Below are 15,425 nucleotides of genomic sequence, written 5' to 3' on the forward strand. Positions count from 1 at the left end.
CACACACACCATGCGTACACACCACACGTACACACCCAGCCCCAGCCCCCTTCACACTCCATATGAAGCGTGCCGGCCATGCAGTACAATGCACTACAATATTTTCCTTGTTTATTTCCTGTGTGTGTATGTGTGTATGTGTGTGTCTATGTGCGTGTGTGTGTGTGTGTGTGTGTGTGTGTGTGTGTGTGTGTGTGTGTGTGTGTGTGTGTGAGAGTAATAGTGAGTCTCTGTGTGTGTTTGAGTGTCTGTCGGTTTGGGAGTATGTAAGAGAGAGAGAGAGGGAGAGTGTGTGTGTGTGTGTGTGTGTGTGTGTGTGTGTGTGTGTGTGTGTGTGTGTGTGTGTGTGTGTGTGTGTGTGTGTGTGTGTGTGTGTGTGTGTGTGCGCGAGTGTGTCTTTCTGTGTATGTAAGTGTCTGTGTGTGCGAGTGTCTGTATGTGTAATTCAATGTGTGTGTCGATGTGTGTAATTGTGTGTGTGTGTGTGTGTGTGTGTGTGTGTGTGTGTGTGTGTGTGTGTGTGTGTGTGTGTGTGTGTGTGTATGTGTGTGTGTGTGTGTGCGTGCACGCGCGTGTGTCTATTTGCTTTGTGCAGCATGGCTGTGTAAAGTGGAGATGGATTGCGTGACGCCCACATGCCCATCCGACAGAACAAGCAACTCGCACCACAGAGATGTGCCATGGCTGAATGCTATGCAAATATTACAGGGAGAATAGCGCTGGTGTCACAGATTGTTCCATGTCGATTATTCTGCAGCATAAGCATGTTTGCCAGTAATAGCGTGCACACTGCATTTTTTTAGGATGCCACACACAGTCGATGTATGTTGCTTGGCAGAGGCGAGGGAAAGAAAAGAGTGCTGCAGAACATGTCTGCCGTCTGGGATATCGGACCGACTGTTGGACCAAACTACAGCCTTGCAAGATGATGATGATGGCCCCAAGCTTTGGCAGAGGAGGGAGATTCGGAGCCAAACATCTTATTTGGATACCGGATGCAGAGTTTAGCACACACGTGTTAACCACATAACATGTACGGTTGGAGAACGAGAAGATGTCCATTTTGTCCATGAATTTTGGTCGTTCATTTGTCGTGAACGACCAATAATAATTGTACTCTGAGATAATAATTGACTTTTGAGAAGGCACACGCGCTATGAAAAAACAGGAACGCTTTGAACACGAACCTCCAACTTCTTCATCTTCTTCTCCATCGCCAGCCAATCCAGAGGCTCCGAGCTGTCAATCACTTGTACGAATTTCTCCTGGGTGCAGTTGAGCCAATCAGAGAAGGACGCGCAGAGTTTCTCCGCCTCCACGATGCTCCTCACCTCCTCCTGAATCTGCTTCATGGTTTCCTGGAGAAGACGATGAGGAGAAAGACAGAGGTCAGAGGTCAGTGACGCCCACCACCGCCCAAACAGCAGGAATGGTAAACGAAACCACAACAGGGCCATTCCTACTGGGAGTGGATTCCCACCGGTGGGAGCGAGTGCTGCTCTGGGGACGACCCTGAAAAGCGTTTGTCTTTCAAGGTCTGTCTGACTTTGAAGCCCTCTCAGAGGTTCTCTGCCTGTCTCAGGGTTAAGCCAACTGGGGCTGAAGAAGCTGTTATCCACCGTCAAACTATGAAAACATGTATACCCCCACCACACCCAACCCCCCACCCTAGTTCTCCTCACATGCTGGATGTCAATAATTGCAGGATGGGGCGAGGAGGGGGGTTTTTGGTTGTGCATTATCCACTTGACTGGTATTTTAAGTCAATAACCCCATGAGTGGAGCCCCTTCCCTTGCTGGGTTTGACACATTATTCACTCAACTTGCAAATCCTACAGCGAGGAGCCCCAATTAGCTCATAGTGCTGAGTGCACACCTTTCCCGTGCTAGACACAGGTAGGAGCATGCCACAGCAAGCCAAGTGCACACACACACACACACACACACACACACACACACACACACACACACACACACACACACACACACACACACACACACACACACACACACACACACACACACACACACACACACACACACACATTGTAATTACATGCATCTGTGAAATGTGAGGGATGAGTGATAATGTGAAAGTGATGCTATGAATGTGCGTGTGTGTGTGCGCGTGCGCGCGCGTGTGTGTGTGTGCATGCACGGTTATGTGTATACGTGTGCTTGTGTATGTGCACGTGGAAGCAATCTTAGCAAGAGACAGCAGACGCAAAGGAGTAGCATCCATACACATACACACACACACACAATCACACTCACACACGCAGACAATCACACACACACACACACACACACACATACATACACACACACACTCTCAAGGTGTTAGGGAAGGTGTAAAAATCAATGCGGCGCAGAAGACGCCGTGGTGCACTCAGCGCTGGGCGTGAGATTGCCTAGCCTAGCGTTTAATTAGAGCCCAAACTCCAGGCCACTGCAGGCTGCTGCATTGATTCTGCCCGCAGCCCTCGCTCGGAGGAACTGACCAATAGAGACCCTCCGTACTAACACAGTGTATAAGTGCAGTGCCCGCTGTGCGTCTAACGCGCGGCCCCAGAGTAGGATGCCTCAATGGGGGGTCCGCCAGAACGAGGGGCGTGTGCTCACGGCCTGGCAGACGGGGGGGGGGACGGGCCTGTGGCCGGTGTTGCGGCAATTTTTGCAGAGGATGTTTTTTTTTTTTTATCGGTGGATGCAACCAGCGAGTTACCCCTGGGTGGGGCGACATGTATCTGCACTGCACTGCACTGCACTGCACGGGATAGCGACCAGCCGCTAGTCAACGCCCGCGTTTCAGCAACACACGACTCGTATCGGGGTCGCCATCGTGTGCCCAGACCTCCATTTTCCCAGGGTACGGACCACGTACACACACACAGAACTGGAACACTGAATCACATCTACATACTGTATCTATCTATATATATATATATAATAAACATATACTTGTTCACTGGGCCACTTCTCTTTGTTTTTTACATTGCATTTACACACTTTAAAATACTGCAAAGTACTGGCACGGGGCCACTTTATAATTCATACTGTTTATACTGTTTATAATGTTTGCTCCGTTTGTTCTGTTTGTTCTGTATTTTTATTTTATTTTTTTACTAAAAAAAATCTAAAACGTATCCGAATAGATAGCGAAATAATTAACAGATTTTCTTCTAAATAATACCATAATTTTTTTAATATAAATAAGGATCAATAAAGTACCATCCATATATCTATCCATCTATCAGGCGACCCTCAGCCTGGTTCAAACCCCTCCCTGGTCCCATGACCCCGGGCCCCCCAGGCCCCTCACCTGGAGGTACAGCAGCAGCGCGTGGTAGCTGGCCGTCAGCTGGGTGGCGGTGGCGCTGACCCGGCTGTTGATGTGGGTCTCCTCTAGGACCTGCTGGGCCAGGGAGGACAGGCTGTCCACCTCGCCCTGCCGGCCCACCACCGCCTCGTACCAGCCCTGTTCCCCGGGGGGGGGGGGGGGGGGGGGGGGGGGGGGGGGAGAGATGGGCGTTAACAAAAGGTAAAGGCAAACAATGCTAATGCTAATGCTAATGCTAATTTGCATTAGCATTTTTTTTTATGAGCTTTAAAAAAAATAAAAAATTCTAACTATAATTACGTTTTGGTACAGCACCTCATTCTGTACAAGGATGAGCGAATTTTCTCGTTTTTTAAATGAAAACAACCTAGCTATCATTCGCTGCCGCCGGAAAAAATAAATAAATAAATAAATAAATAAATTCCCTACCTACCCATGACCTCAACTGACAACCAACAGGAACCAAACTTTTTTTTTTTTTAGGCCAAAGCATGCTAACGCCAATTCAACAGGACGCGACAATGTGTTTTTCGTAGTCGCAATCCGGGAAAAGACCCGCCTCAAACGCTACGATTTGAAAGGCAGCCTGTGAGTCAAACTTGCGCACTAACTCCTAACCCAAACCCTAACCCTGACCCTATCAGAAAAATGCGTTATACATTACTATATACATTACAAATTAAGCTACCTTCCCTGCGGTCACGTGACGTATTTTAGCCTTTTCGGATTGGATCAGGGATTTAAACCAACGTGATTGGATAATCTCCGGCTATCCCCTCATTAATATTTATGATTTCCCCAGATTCAACCTACAAAAAACACATTCGCCAACGGGATTGCCGGTTCTAATTAGAATTCACCTAATAGCACGATCACGCGGATTTGCATAATCATATTAGTATGCTGATGCTAATTGGTGATTGTTGATGACACCCTGCTGCAGCATAACAGTCAGACATATGGTGGGGAAGAGTGTCAATTAGCCCGTCCCGTCTAGCGTCTTAGCTTCACCCAGCCCCTCAGTAAGCATGCGGTGTGTAGTATATTGGGTATACTTAATTAATCAATTAATGAACTAAACATACACAGACGTTTCTCTTTACTTATCTATTGACAACCTACCATAAATCTACTGGCTAGCGCAGGTTAGCTAGCGGAAGGTTACTGTAAGCGACTGTGTTTTTCGTAGGCGGAATCCGGGAAAAAGTCCTGCCTCAAGCTCTAGGATTGGACAGGCAGCCTGTCAGTCAAACTTGCACGCTGGCTCCTCACCCTAACCCTTACCCTAACCCTATCAGAGAAATGCGTCTGACGTTAGTTTAATATACATTACATTTAAGTTACCTTCCCTGCGGTCACGTGACGGATTTTACCCTTTTTGGATTGGGATTTAAACCAACGTGATGGATAATCTCTGGCTATCCCCTCATTAATCTTAATGATTTCACGGGATTCCGCCTACAAAATAGACATTCGCTTAACGTACACAGCGATGCCACGACTGCCCCTAGTGGTGAGATGTGAGTATCACACCCTACAACACTCCAGCGTCCCCCAATCTGACCTGGAGCTGCTTGAGCTGGGCCTCCTTGGTGCTGCGGCTGGAGCGGCGGTGGCTCCGGAGGTTGGCCCTGCGCTCCATCTCCTCCAGCCACTGGGAGAGGCTCTGGAACCTCTGGCCGATCTGTCTCAGCCGGGCCAGGGTGGAGCTCATGTGGGCCCGCGTCTCCTCCAGCCGCCGCTGGAAGGCCCCCCAGTCCCGCTGGGCCGTGTCCAGGGCCCGGTCCTCGATCTGGGGGGCCCCCCAGGGGATGACCTTGTCCCTGCTGGTCAGCACGGAGGAGAGGAGCGACTGGCCCTCGGTACAGCGCTCCTGCAGGAGCTGGGGGGGGGGGACGGAGGAGAGGTCACGCATAAGAGTTCACACAAAGGAAAATAAGAGTTCACACTCCAGTTTATGGTCAAATATACATAAGGTTAGAAACAGTGTTTAAATTATGCAATTATATGCTTTATAATCTATACTCGTGAACCCTGGTCGCCTTCATAAACGTTATGATGTCGACCAGCCGAGTCTTAAAAGGAGGTTCACATTGAAGAGAGTTGAACTTTGAGTTCTTGAAAAAAAAATGCAAAAAGAAAGGAGGAGCCGGGAGTTCAGGTAACGGTTGAGGGCTCTGTCTCACCTGGAGCTGTCTTAGCGTCTCCTCCAGCGTGTCCACGTTGCCCTCTGGGTGGGACAGCGAGGCCAGGGAGGCCTGCTCCTGCTCCAGCCAGTCCTCGAACACGTGCAGGCCCCTCTGGTACTCCTGGTGGACCAGCACCAGCTCCTTGGCCCGGCTGACCGCCGCCTGGCCGACCGTAGGGGAGAGGGGAGAGGGGTGAGGGAGGAGGTAGGGGAGAGGGGTGAGGGGTGAGGGGTGAGGGGTGAGGGAGGAGGTAGGGGGAGGGGAGAGGGGTGAGGGAGGAGGTAGGGGAGAGGGAGGAGGGAGGAGGTACGGGAGAGGGGTGAGGGAGGAGGTAGGGGAGAGGGGTGAGGGAGGAGGTAGGGGAGAGGGGAGAGGGAGGAGGGAGGAGGTACGGGAGAGGGGTGAGGGAGGAGGTAGGGGAGAGGGGAGAGGGAGGAGGTACGGGAGAGGGGTGAGGGAGGAGGTAGGGGAGAGGGGTGAGGGGTGAGGGAGGAGGTAGGGGAGAGGGGTGAGGGGTGAGGGAGGAGGTAGGGGAGAGGGGAAGAGGAATCACTTTTAAGTAACCGCAGTATGGGAGTGTGCGTGCGTGCTTGTAGCTGGTACGTTGTTTTACATGATGGGGATTTCATTAGCATTAATGGATCGCTTAATTGATGGTGGCTGCCAGTTGCCCTGCTAATGAAATGCATAATTGTGTTAATTTATTTCTAAATCTTTCAAAGTTACTAAGAGTTGAAAAAGTTAAGCAAATTAGAATGAATGATTAAATTATCTTTTAGGGAAATTTAAGTTAAGATTTTTTTATAATAAATGGAAATACAAACAGTTCAATTATTCATAGTGTGAAGTGACTTGAAGGTACCTGAAAGAGCTTTTAGGCGATATAGTGCAATAGTTTGTTTAAGTAAGTTAAGTAAGGAGCATTGGAATGTTGGTTATTATTTCGGTACGAATGGATGTTAACAATCTAATTGCAACCAATATAACGATTGCGATTTAGTATGTGATTTCTCCTTTTGAAGTTCCCTTGGAAAAAAAAAGGGTTAGGGTTAGGTAAGGGTCAGTAAAAGCAACAAAGCACCAAAAAATAAAAAATAAAATCCCAGCCTTTGCGATTTGCAAATTGTGTTGCATTGTCGGTTTGAATTCGATGAATCGTCCACATGAGTCCTGTCAATGTGTGGAAGCCTCAAGCGGGAGATCCTGCCCACCTTGGCCTTGTCCTTCAGAGCGCTGTATCGGAGATGCAGCTGCTGCACTTCCTGCTGGGTAATGTAGTGCTCCGCCATGTTGGAGCCCTTGGTGGCGATGGTCTCCAGAGGACTGCTGTGGCTCAATACCTCCTCATATAGGAGCTGGGACCACACACGCACACACACACACACACACACAGAAACGCATGCACACACACGCGTGCACACACAGAAACGCATGCACACACACACGCACGCACGCACACACACACACACGCACACAGAAACGCACACACGCACACACACACAGACACACGCACACACATACACACGCACGCACACACACACACAAACACACACACACGATAAAGACATGGTAAATGAGGCCCATTTAACTCTGCCTGGCACCCAGGTGTGGATCTGACCGAGAGTGACTGAGTGAATGATCGCTACAGAGGCTATGTGGTCATGGCAACCACTTCCCCCTGGCAACTACCAGCCCCCTTTTATCTCGGGCGAGAAAAATGAAACTGCTCCGTCACATTATCAATGTCTGCGATGGGCAATTCGCCGTGATTGCGTTTCGTCAGAACGCATTACTTTAACCTCGTTCCGCCCCCTCCACCCAGAGCCCTGATGTTTGTGGGCACGGACGTGGCCAGCTCCAGAGCCCTACCTTGGTCTTTCCCAGGTTGGCCGTCTTGTCCCTCATCTCCGAGTACTGTCTGTCCGAGCAGCCCAGTGTCTCGTCCACGCGGTCCATCCACACCACGAACTGGCCCACGTCCTCCTGGTAGCTGGTCCACTGGGACAGAGAGCCCTCCAGTTGGCTGTGGCCCAGGAGGAGGAGGAGGAGGAGGAGGAGGAGAAGAAGAAGAAGAAGAAGAAGAAGGTGGAGGAGGTGGAGAAGAAGAAGAAGAAGAAGAAGAAGAAGAAGAAGAAGAAGGAGGAGGAGGAGGAGGAGGAGGAGGAGGAGGAGGAGGAGGAGGAGGAGGAGGAGGAGGAGGAGGAGGAGAAGAAGAAGAAGAAGGTGGAGGAGGAGGAGAGGGGGAGGAGAGGATGATGATGATGATGATGATGATGATGATGATGATGATGATGATGATGATGATGATGATGATGAAGGTCAAAGAAGTAGAGATTATAAGCACATTAGATCATAACAGGGATTCAAACCCACAACCCTTCAGCCGGGAGTTGAACCCCCGACCCCGGGCTGACATCAATGCTCAGCTCACCTTTTACACTGGATGGAGGCAGACAGCAGGGAGTCCCAGGAGTCCTTCAGGTCCTGGATCTGCTTGCGGACCACCGGGACCCCCTCGGCGGAGGTGTTCCTCTGTACCGCCTCGCCCCGGGTCAGGAGCATCTTCAGCTGGATCTCCCTCTCCTGCCGCGCCGCCAGCAGGGCCTGGGGGACAGGAAACAGGAAGTGGTCACAGCAGGAAGGAAGGGAGGAAACGGTAGCGGGATTGTGTGTGTGTGTGTGTGTGTGTGTGTGTGTGTGTGTGTGTGTGTGTGTGTGTGTGTGTGTGTGTGTGTGTGTGTGTGTGTGTGTGTGTGTGTGTGTGTGTGTGTGTGTGTGTGAGAGAGTGTGTGTGTGTGTGTGTGTGTATTGTGTGCTTAAAGAGATACATAAGGTGTATGCGGTAAAACAGAACAAAGACAATAAGATGATTTAGGTTTTTGGCATACTTTTGTTATGGATGATTGAAGTTTATATTCCATTAGGTATCTAATTATCTAAACGCATCTGACTAACTTTATCGAAACTAACTCGTCACATTCTATCGACAGCTGAAGGGAATACGAGCGGACTGCGTCGTCCCACGGCCCCCCGCCGTACCTCCAGCTGCATCATCCTGTTCTCCAGCACGCTCTTGTCGGCGGTGGGGGACAGGCAGGTGTTGAGGACCCTCTGGGCCTCACACACCCAGTCCTGCAGCTCCTTCAGGCCCCCGGAGAAGAGCCGGTGCTCCCCCACGATACGCTCGATCCTGGATGCCTTGTCCTGGGGAGAGAGAGTAGTAAAGAAGGCATGGTAAATGGACTGCATCTATACAGCGCTATTCCAACCAGTGGCCACTCAAAGCTCTTTACAATATTGCCCAACATTCACCCATTCATGCACACATTCACACACTGACACACTGACGGTGGTGTCAGCCAGCTCGTCAGCACCAGTCAGGGTGAGGTGCCTTGCTCAGGGACACCTCGACACTAGGAGGAGCGAACCAGCAACCTTCTGGTTACAAGCCAAGCCGCTCTACCTCCTGAGCCACATGCCGCCCAAGGAAACCAGAGAGGCCACGCTCTAAAATTAGTCAGGAAATGAAGCTGGAAGCCTGCGTTTCCAGGTCCGATCGATCACCTCTGTTCTTTTTTTGTAGAACGTATGTACAACACACCGCCCAAAGAAGCATTTTTCCTGTCCACAAACTTTTCCTTCCTTTACAGATATCGGATCTAGACATTTCCGAGACCTGTATTGACTTAAATGCTCAAAGTGTCTCAGATACAATAAAGAGGGAGCGACAGAAATTGCTGCAGGGATCGACGTTGCAATTATGAGCAGCAATTGCGCGGCGGTCACAGATCCATTTTATTCCTGTTTCCATGTCCGTCGAGGAAGAGGCTCTAAAAATAGCGCTTCCACTCCATGACCGACCAAAGTAAATAAATGCTATTCATCATCGCCGCGGCAACGCCTCTCTCTCTCTGTCTCTCTGATGAGCGAGCACTGCCAGTCGGTGGCGTCCGCCTCACCCCAGCCGCCTCGAATAAATCACACGAATGTCACCTACCCCGAGAGTGTGTCTGCGGAAAAATAAAAAGGTCAAATCGTGAGCAGCCGAGCATTTCAACTCTGCAAATGGCCAATTGGCTCTGAAGATGAAAGGACAGTAGCGCAGCTGTACCCCCCCCCCCCGCCCCCCCTGTAGCAAAGGTTTCATCGCAATCAGAGAGATAGCCCCCCCGGTCATTCTACATGCACAAGAAACCCACCAGGTAGAATAAAGATGTACAGTTGCCCCGTACTGAGATTTGTAGCCGATTTTTACGACCAGGGGCGAAACCATGTTCAGCTGTGATTCATGCTCCGCTGCGTGAAGTCGTACTGGGATTACCCATGATGCAGCAGAACGCACCGAGTTGTACATCCAGACAGAAAATCAAAGTGTACAAAGCACATTCCCTCCAACCACCAGAGTTTTTCCCAGAGGCCGGCGACGGTGGAAGAGGGAGGGAGGAGGGAGGAGGAGGGAGGACGGGGGGGAAGAGGAGAGGAGAGGGGGACGGGGGGGAGAGGAGAGGAGAGGGGAGGAGAGGAGAGGAGAGGAGAGGAGGACGGGGAGGGGAGGGGAGAGGAGAGGAGAGGAGGACTGGGGGGAGAGGAGAGGGGAGGAGAGGAGAGGAGAGGAGGACGGGGAGGGGAGAGGAGAGGAGAGGAGGACTGGGGGGAAGAGGAGGAGAGGAGAGGAGAGGAGAGGAGAGGAGAGGAGAGGAGAGGAGGATGGGAGGGGAGAGGAGAGGAGAGGAGAGGAGAGCAGAGGGGAGGAGAGGAGAGGAGAGGAGGAGAGGAGGGGAGAGGAGAGGAGAGGAGAGGAGAGGGGGACGGGGAGGGGAGAGGAGAGGAGAGGAGGACGGGGAGGGGAGAGGAGAGGGGGACTGGGGGGAAGAGGAGGAGAGGAGAGGAGAGGAGAGGAGAGGAAAGGAGAGGAGAGGAGAGGAGAGGAGGATGGGAGGGGAGAGGAGAGGAGAGGAGAGGAGAGCAGAGGGGAGGAGAGGAGAGGAGGACGGGAGGGGAGAGGAGGAGAGGAGAGGGGGACTGGGGGGAGAGGAGAGGAGAACCTTGGGAACACACACAAACAGCGCGGATCAGGGTATTACCTTCGTCAGGTTGCAGAGGGCCAGGTACTGCGCCGAGAGCTGGGACACGCGGTGGACGAAGCCCTTGCCGGCTGCCTGCCCCTCCCAAAGGAGGTGGGCCCGCTCCCGTAGCCTCCCCAGCTCCGCCTCGCGCCCCGACATCTCCTCCAGGACACACTGGGGGGCGGGGGGAGGAGGAGAAGATGAACAAGGGAGAAGGAGATGGTTGAGATTGAAGATGGAGACGCAGGAGGAGAACGAGGAGAAAGAGGAAGGAGGAGATGGAGGAGACGGAGGACGTGTGTGACGGTAGAGGAAGAACGAGGACCATGGAAAAAGAGGACAGATGTGATGGACGGAGGAGGAGACAGAGGAGGAGGACGAGGGAGAGGAGAATGAGGAACAACAGATGTGTGGAGGTGGAGGAAGAGATGAGTGTCAAGTTAACGGAGATGGAGGAGAGGAGGGGAAGGAAGATTAGGAGGAGATGGACGACAAGGAGGTCAACGAGGAACAGGCGGTGTGTGGGGGTGGAGGAAGAGAAGACGGAGCGAAAGGGAGGGGAACGGGAGAGTAGGGGGGAGAGGGAAGACAGAAGAGGGGGGGGGGGGGGGGGGGGGAGGATGAAGGATGAAGACGGAGCAGACAGCGGTGTGACAGGTGTGTCGAGGGAAGCGAGGATGACCCGGGAGCAGGAACATCGGGAATGACCGAGTGATTGCAGAAAGAGGCGACGGGAGTTCAGTCGCCACGGCGGAGGCATGACAGGCCCGACAATACGGCATTGTGGGGTAACACAATCAGCCGGACAGGGGACAGGAGAGGTTCCAGGGGTCCAGACACGCAGGACAAAGGGACAGGGACACACAAAGGCAACAGGAGCAACGTTAACGCATGGAAACGGACAGGCCGACGACAACGACGGAAATAAAGAATAGTCGGCATCGGCGGAATCTTTCTGGATGTGTTATTTCTTCTATTTCTATTTTACAGGAATGCAGTCGGTCGCGGTAACAAGCACAGAATACGGCAGAGAGGTAGACACGAGCCTGTTAAAGTGTCAGAGAGGGAGGGGCTGGGGGGGTTGCACGGGGAGGCTTATGAAAAGGTAAAGAGGTAATTCTTTCCCTGAGCACGGAGTTGAGAATGGCGCAGCGTAATGTACGGTCGGGGAGCTCGAGGAGAGCTCATTATTGCTCGCAGGGCCAGACAAAAGGCCGCGACGAGAGGGGGGCTTCGGCGGCAGACCGGAATACAGAAATAGCAGCAGTGATGAGGGCCGGGCTCGGAGATGGGCTTGATATGATTTTCTCTTCCCCCCTCTTTTGTTAGTTTTATCTTATTTCAACGCTCCACGCCACTCCGGTGTCTCGGCCAGACACAGCGTGGGCTGTTATCTCGTCTGGAAATAAAGGCTCTTTTATTTTCTTTAGTGACAAGGCTTTCCCGCCCGGACAGCGGGCAAACTAATTAGATTTGTGGCCGCTTCTTTTGAAGCATTGTTTGTCGAGACGAGTCGGCTCTTTGTGTTCGTCCACACTGGCGCTTGAGTAACGTAATTAGAGGGCTCCTCTCCCTCGCTGGGCGCTACGATCGGAGATCGTGCTTCAGAGATATCGCCTCAGGGGCAAGGGCCTCCGAGCGACAGGGCGTTCACGCGAGGACCTCTTCTGTGCGGACGGGCGCCGGGATTGGCCACGAGCGATTTAAGGAATGCTAGGAACAGCGAGACACAGAGGGAGTCACCCGGCGTAGCACAATTAAATTGGAACCAACAGTGTGCCGCTCCATCTGCCGGATGCACGGTAAATACCCTCGGTGATACACGATTAATGCGCGCGTCTCAACGATGGAAACACAACGACGCACGAGTCATTTGCACGCTCCGTGGGATGGGAATGAAATCAGTGCTGGGGGATCGGCGCACACTGAACGAACACACACAGCAGCCCACCTCCACATAGACCCCGCCGAGGACCCGCCTGGACCCTGCCAAGACCCAGCCCACACTCCACTAGACTCTGCCCTGACTCCTCCCAGACTCCTCCCAGACCCCGCCCACACTCCGCCCAGGACTCCTCCCAGACCCCGCCCAGGACTCCTCCCAGACTCCTCCCACACTCCACCCAGGACTCCTCCCAGACTCCTCCCAGACCCCGCCCACACTCCGCCCAGGACTCCTCCAAGACTCCTCCCAGACTCATCCCAGACCCCGCCCACACTCCGCCCAGGACTCCTCCCAGACTCCTCCCAGACTCCGCCCTGACTCGGCTGAGACTCCGCCCAGACCCCACCAGACTCAGTCCAGACTCAGTCCAGACTCCGCCCAGCCCCCCGCCAAGACCCCGCCCAGACCCCCGCCAAGACCCCGCCCAGACCCCACCCAAGACCCCGCCCAGACTCCGCCCCTTCACCTGTAGTTTGCCTAGCTCCTGCGTCTTGGCGGCGAGGTCGTGGAGGCGGGCACTGCTCTCTTGAACTTTGACCTCGGTGCCATTCAGCCAATCCTGGAGAGGCTCAGCGCAGGCCTCAAAGTCCCTCATCTGAGACTCCAGGTTCTGGGTTCAAAGATTGGGAAAAGATTAAAGTTAAAGTCGCAGTTGTGCTAATATTATGTATAGTGTATAGTAAGTATGAATATTTATAATAGGTTCTTAATGAGCTGTTTCCCATCCGTGTTCAGCAGTATGTTAATGTAAATGCTTAGGCAGATTAAAAGCCATGCAAAATGCCTCCAAACACGCACATGCGCGCACACACATTAAAAAAACAAAAAAAAACAAAGACACACACAAACACAATAAAACCAAAAAAACACAAACCTATTATAAACAAAATAAACAAACACATACATACACGCTCAAAAACACACACAGAAATACACAATAAAACAAACACCCACACAAACACAAACACTAGTGCATACAAATAACACATTAAAAACAAAAAAGCACACACACACTAAAACAAACACACACAAACATACACACTAAAACACACACACACACACACACACACACACACACACACACACACACACACACACACACACACACACACACACACACACACACACACACACACACACACACACACACACACAAAGCCCCACCTTCAGTGCGTCCTGCCTGGTCTGCAGGCTGGCCATCAGGGTCTTCCAGTCCTCCCGGACGTTGTCCACCTTGGCCTGCAGCCCCTCGGCGCGGTCGGGGGCCGCCACCACCATCAGCAGCTCCCCGCTGGCCCCCACCGCGCTCAGCCGGCACTGGCCATGCTCCCTGTCACTCAGGAACTCCTGAGGGCAACAAAGAGAGGGGCGGGACTTAGGAGGATGGCACGTAGGACACACACACACACACAGGCGCACAAAAACACACAACACAAAAACACAACGCAACCGGCGTGTTCAGCCGGCCCTGGACATGCTCCTTGTCACTCAGGAACTCCTGAGTGCAACAAAGAGAGGGGCGGGACTTATGAGGCCGGCAAGTAATACACACACACACACACACACAAGCGCACAAAAACACAATACAACATTCAACACGACGGGGGCTCCTGGCGTGTTCTGCCCGGCCATGCTCCCTGTCAATCATGGACTCCTGCAACGCAGCAACACAGGGCAACAAAGAGAGGGGCGGGACTAATGAGGATGTCACGTGAGACGCGAACGCACACATACACACACACACACACACACACACACACACCAAGCGCACAAAAACACAACACAACAAGGGCCCCTGGCGAGTGAGAGCCTTGTGGTTCTGGGGGCTAGGGGGCGCAAGTCCGATGGGATCCTGGGGTCCACTCGGCATCTCAGTCCACGTTGTAGAACGCTGTCATTAGAGGGAGAGTGTTTAGCAGGTCTGTCTGCAGAGGGGGAGGGAGGGGGGAGGAGGGGGGAGGAGGGGGGAGGAGGGGGAGGGGGAGGGAGGGGGTGGGGCAGCTTGACCCGGGGAGACAGTCACTGAGTCTGAAAATGTCTGACACCACGGCCCCCCACCCACATTTAAACGCACACACACACCGACGCACAAACGGGCAGAAACATTTAAACACACGCAAACAAGCGAACACACACACATTTAAACACAGACACAGACACACAAACAAACAGACACATTTAAACTCCCACAAACACACACACACACACACAAAACTACACACACACATTTAAACAAACACACACACACACACACACACACACACACACACACACACACACACACACACAAACACAGATACACAAGCGAACACACACACATTTAACCACACGCCAACACACACACACATTCAAACACACACACACACACACACACACACACACACACACACACACACACACACACACACACACACACACACACACACACACACACACACACACACACACACACACACACACACACACACACACACAAACACAGATACACAAGCGAACACACACACATTTAACCACACGCCCCCGCCCTCAGAGTTGAGAGGCTGACAGTAGCGCAGCGGGCAGAGCCACACCATCTGTGCAGTCAGCACATCACGAGACGCAAGCCCGCTCCTCGCTGCCTTTCTTCTCCCTCACACACAGGCACACGCGCACACACACACACGCACACAGGCACACACACACATACGCACACACGCGCACACACACACACACACAAAGTACTGTATACTCACTCTCTCGGACAATCTTTCCCGCTGTCTCTCTCTCTCCCTCTTGTTCTCTCTCTCCCTCTCCCTCCCTCTCTCTCTCTCCCCCTACTGCTTCTATTTGCAACAGTTTCACCCCACACTGGCTACCACCTACTCTCTTCCCTTTCACTCTCCCCC

General features: G+C 52.5%; 1 protein-coding gene across 1 annotated transcript in view; it reads right to left on the reverse strand.

Moving 5' to 3' along the window:
* syne1a (spectrin repeat containing, nuclear envelope 1a) overlaps positions 1 to 15,425 on the reverse strand; it is a 133,764-nt gene that overhangs the window by 76,767 nt on the left and 41,572 nt on the right. The window contains exons 48-58 of the mRNA XM_056581866.1: positions 13,705 to 13,887; positions 13,007 to 13,150; positions 10,614 to 10,769; positions 8,569 to 8,733; positions 7,961 to 8,133; positions 7,399 to 7,552; positions 6,741 to 6,884; positions 5,527 to 5,691; positions 4,905 to 5,222; positions 3,323 to 3,478; positions 1,188 to 1,358 (exon numbers count right to left, since the gene is read on the reverse strand). Coding sequence (XP_056437841.1) covers positions 1,188 to 1,358; positions 3,323 to 3,478; positions 4,905 to 5,222; positions 5,527 to 5,691; positions 6,741 to 6,884; positions 7,399 to 7,552; positions 7,961 to 8,133; positions 8,569 to 8,733; positions 10,614 to 10,769; positions 13,007 to 13,150; positions 13,705 to 13,887 — 1,929 coding nt within the window. The remainder of the gene's footprint in view (positions 1 to 1,187; positions 1,359 to 3,322; positions 3,479 to 4,904; positions 5,223 to 5,526; positions 5,692 to 6,740; positions 6,885 to 7,398; positions 7,553 to 7,960; positions 8,134 to 8,568; positions 8,734 to 10,613; positions 10,770 to 13,006; positions 13,151 to 13,704; positions 13,888 to 15,425) is intronic.

This window comes from Gadus chalcogrammus, chromosome 21 (assembly GCF_026213295.1).
Source record: "Gadus chalcogrammus isolate NIFS_2021 chromosome 21, NIFS_Gcha_1.0, whole genome shotgun sequence".
Taxonomy (NCBI): domain Eukaryota; kingdom Metazoa; phylum Chordata; class Actinopteri; order Gadiformes; family Gadidae; genus Gadus; species Gadus chalcogrammus.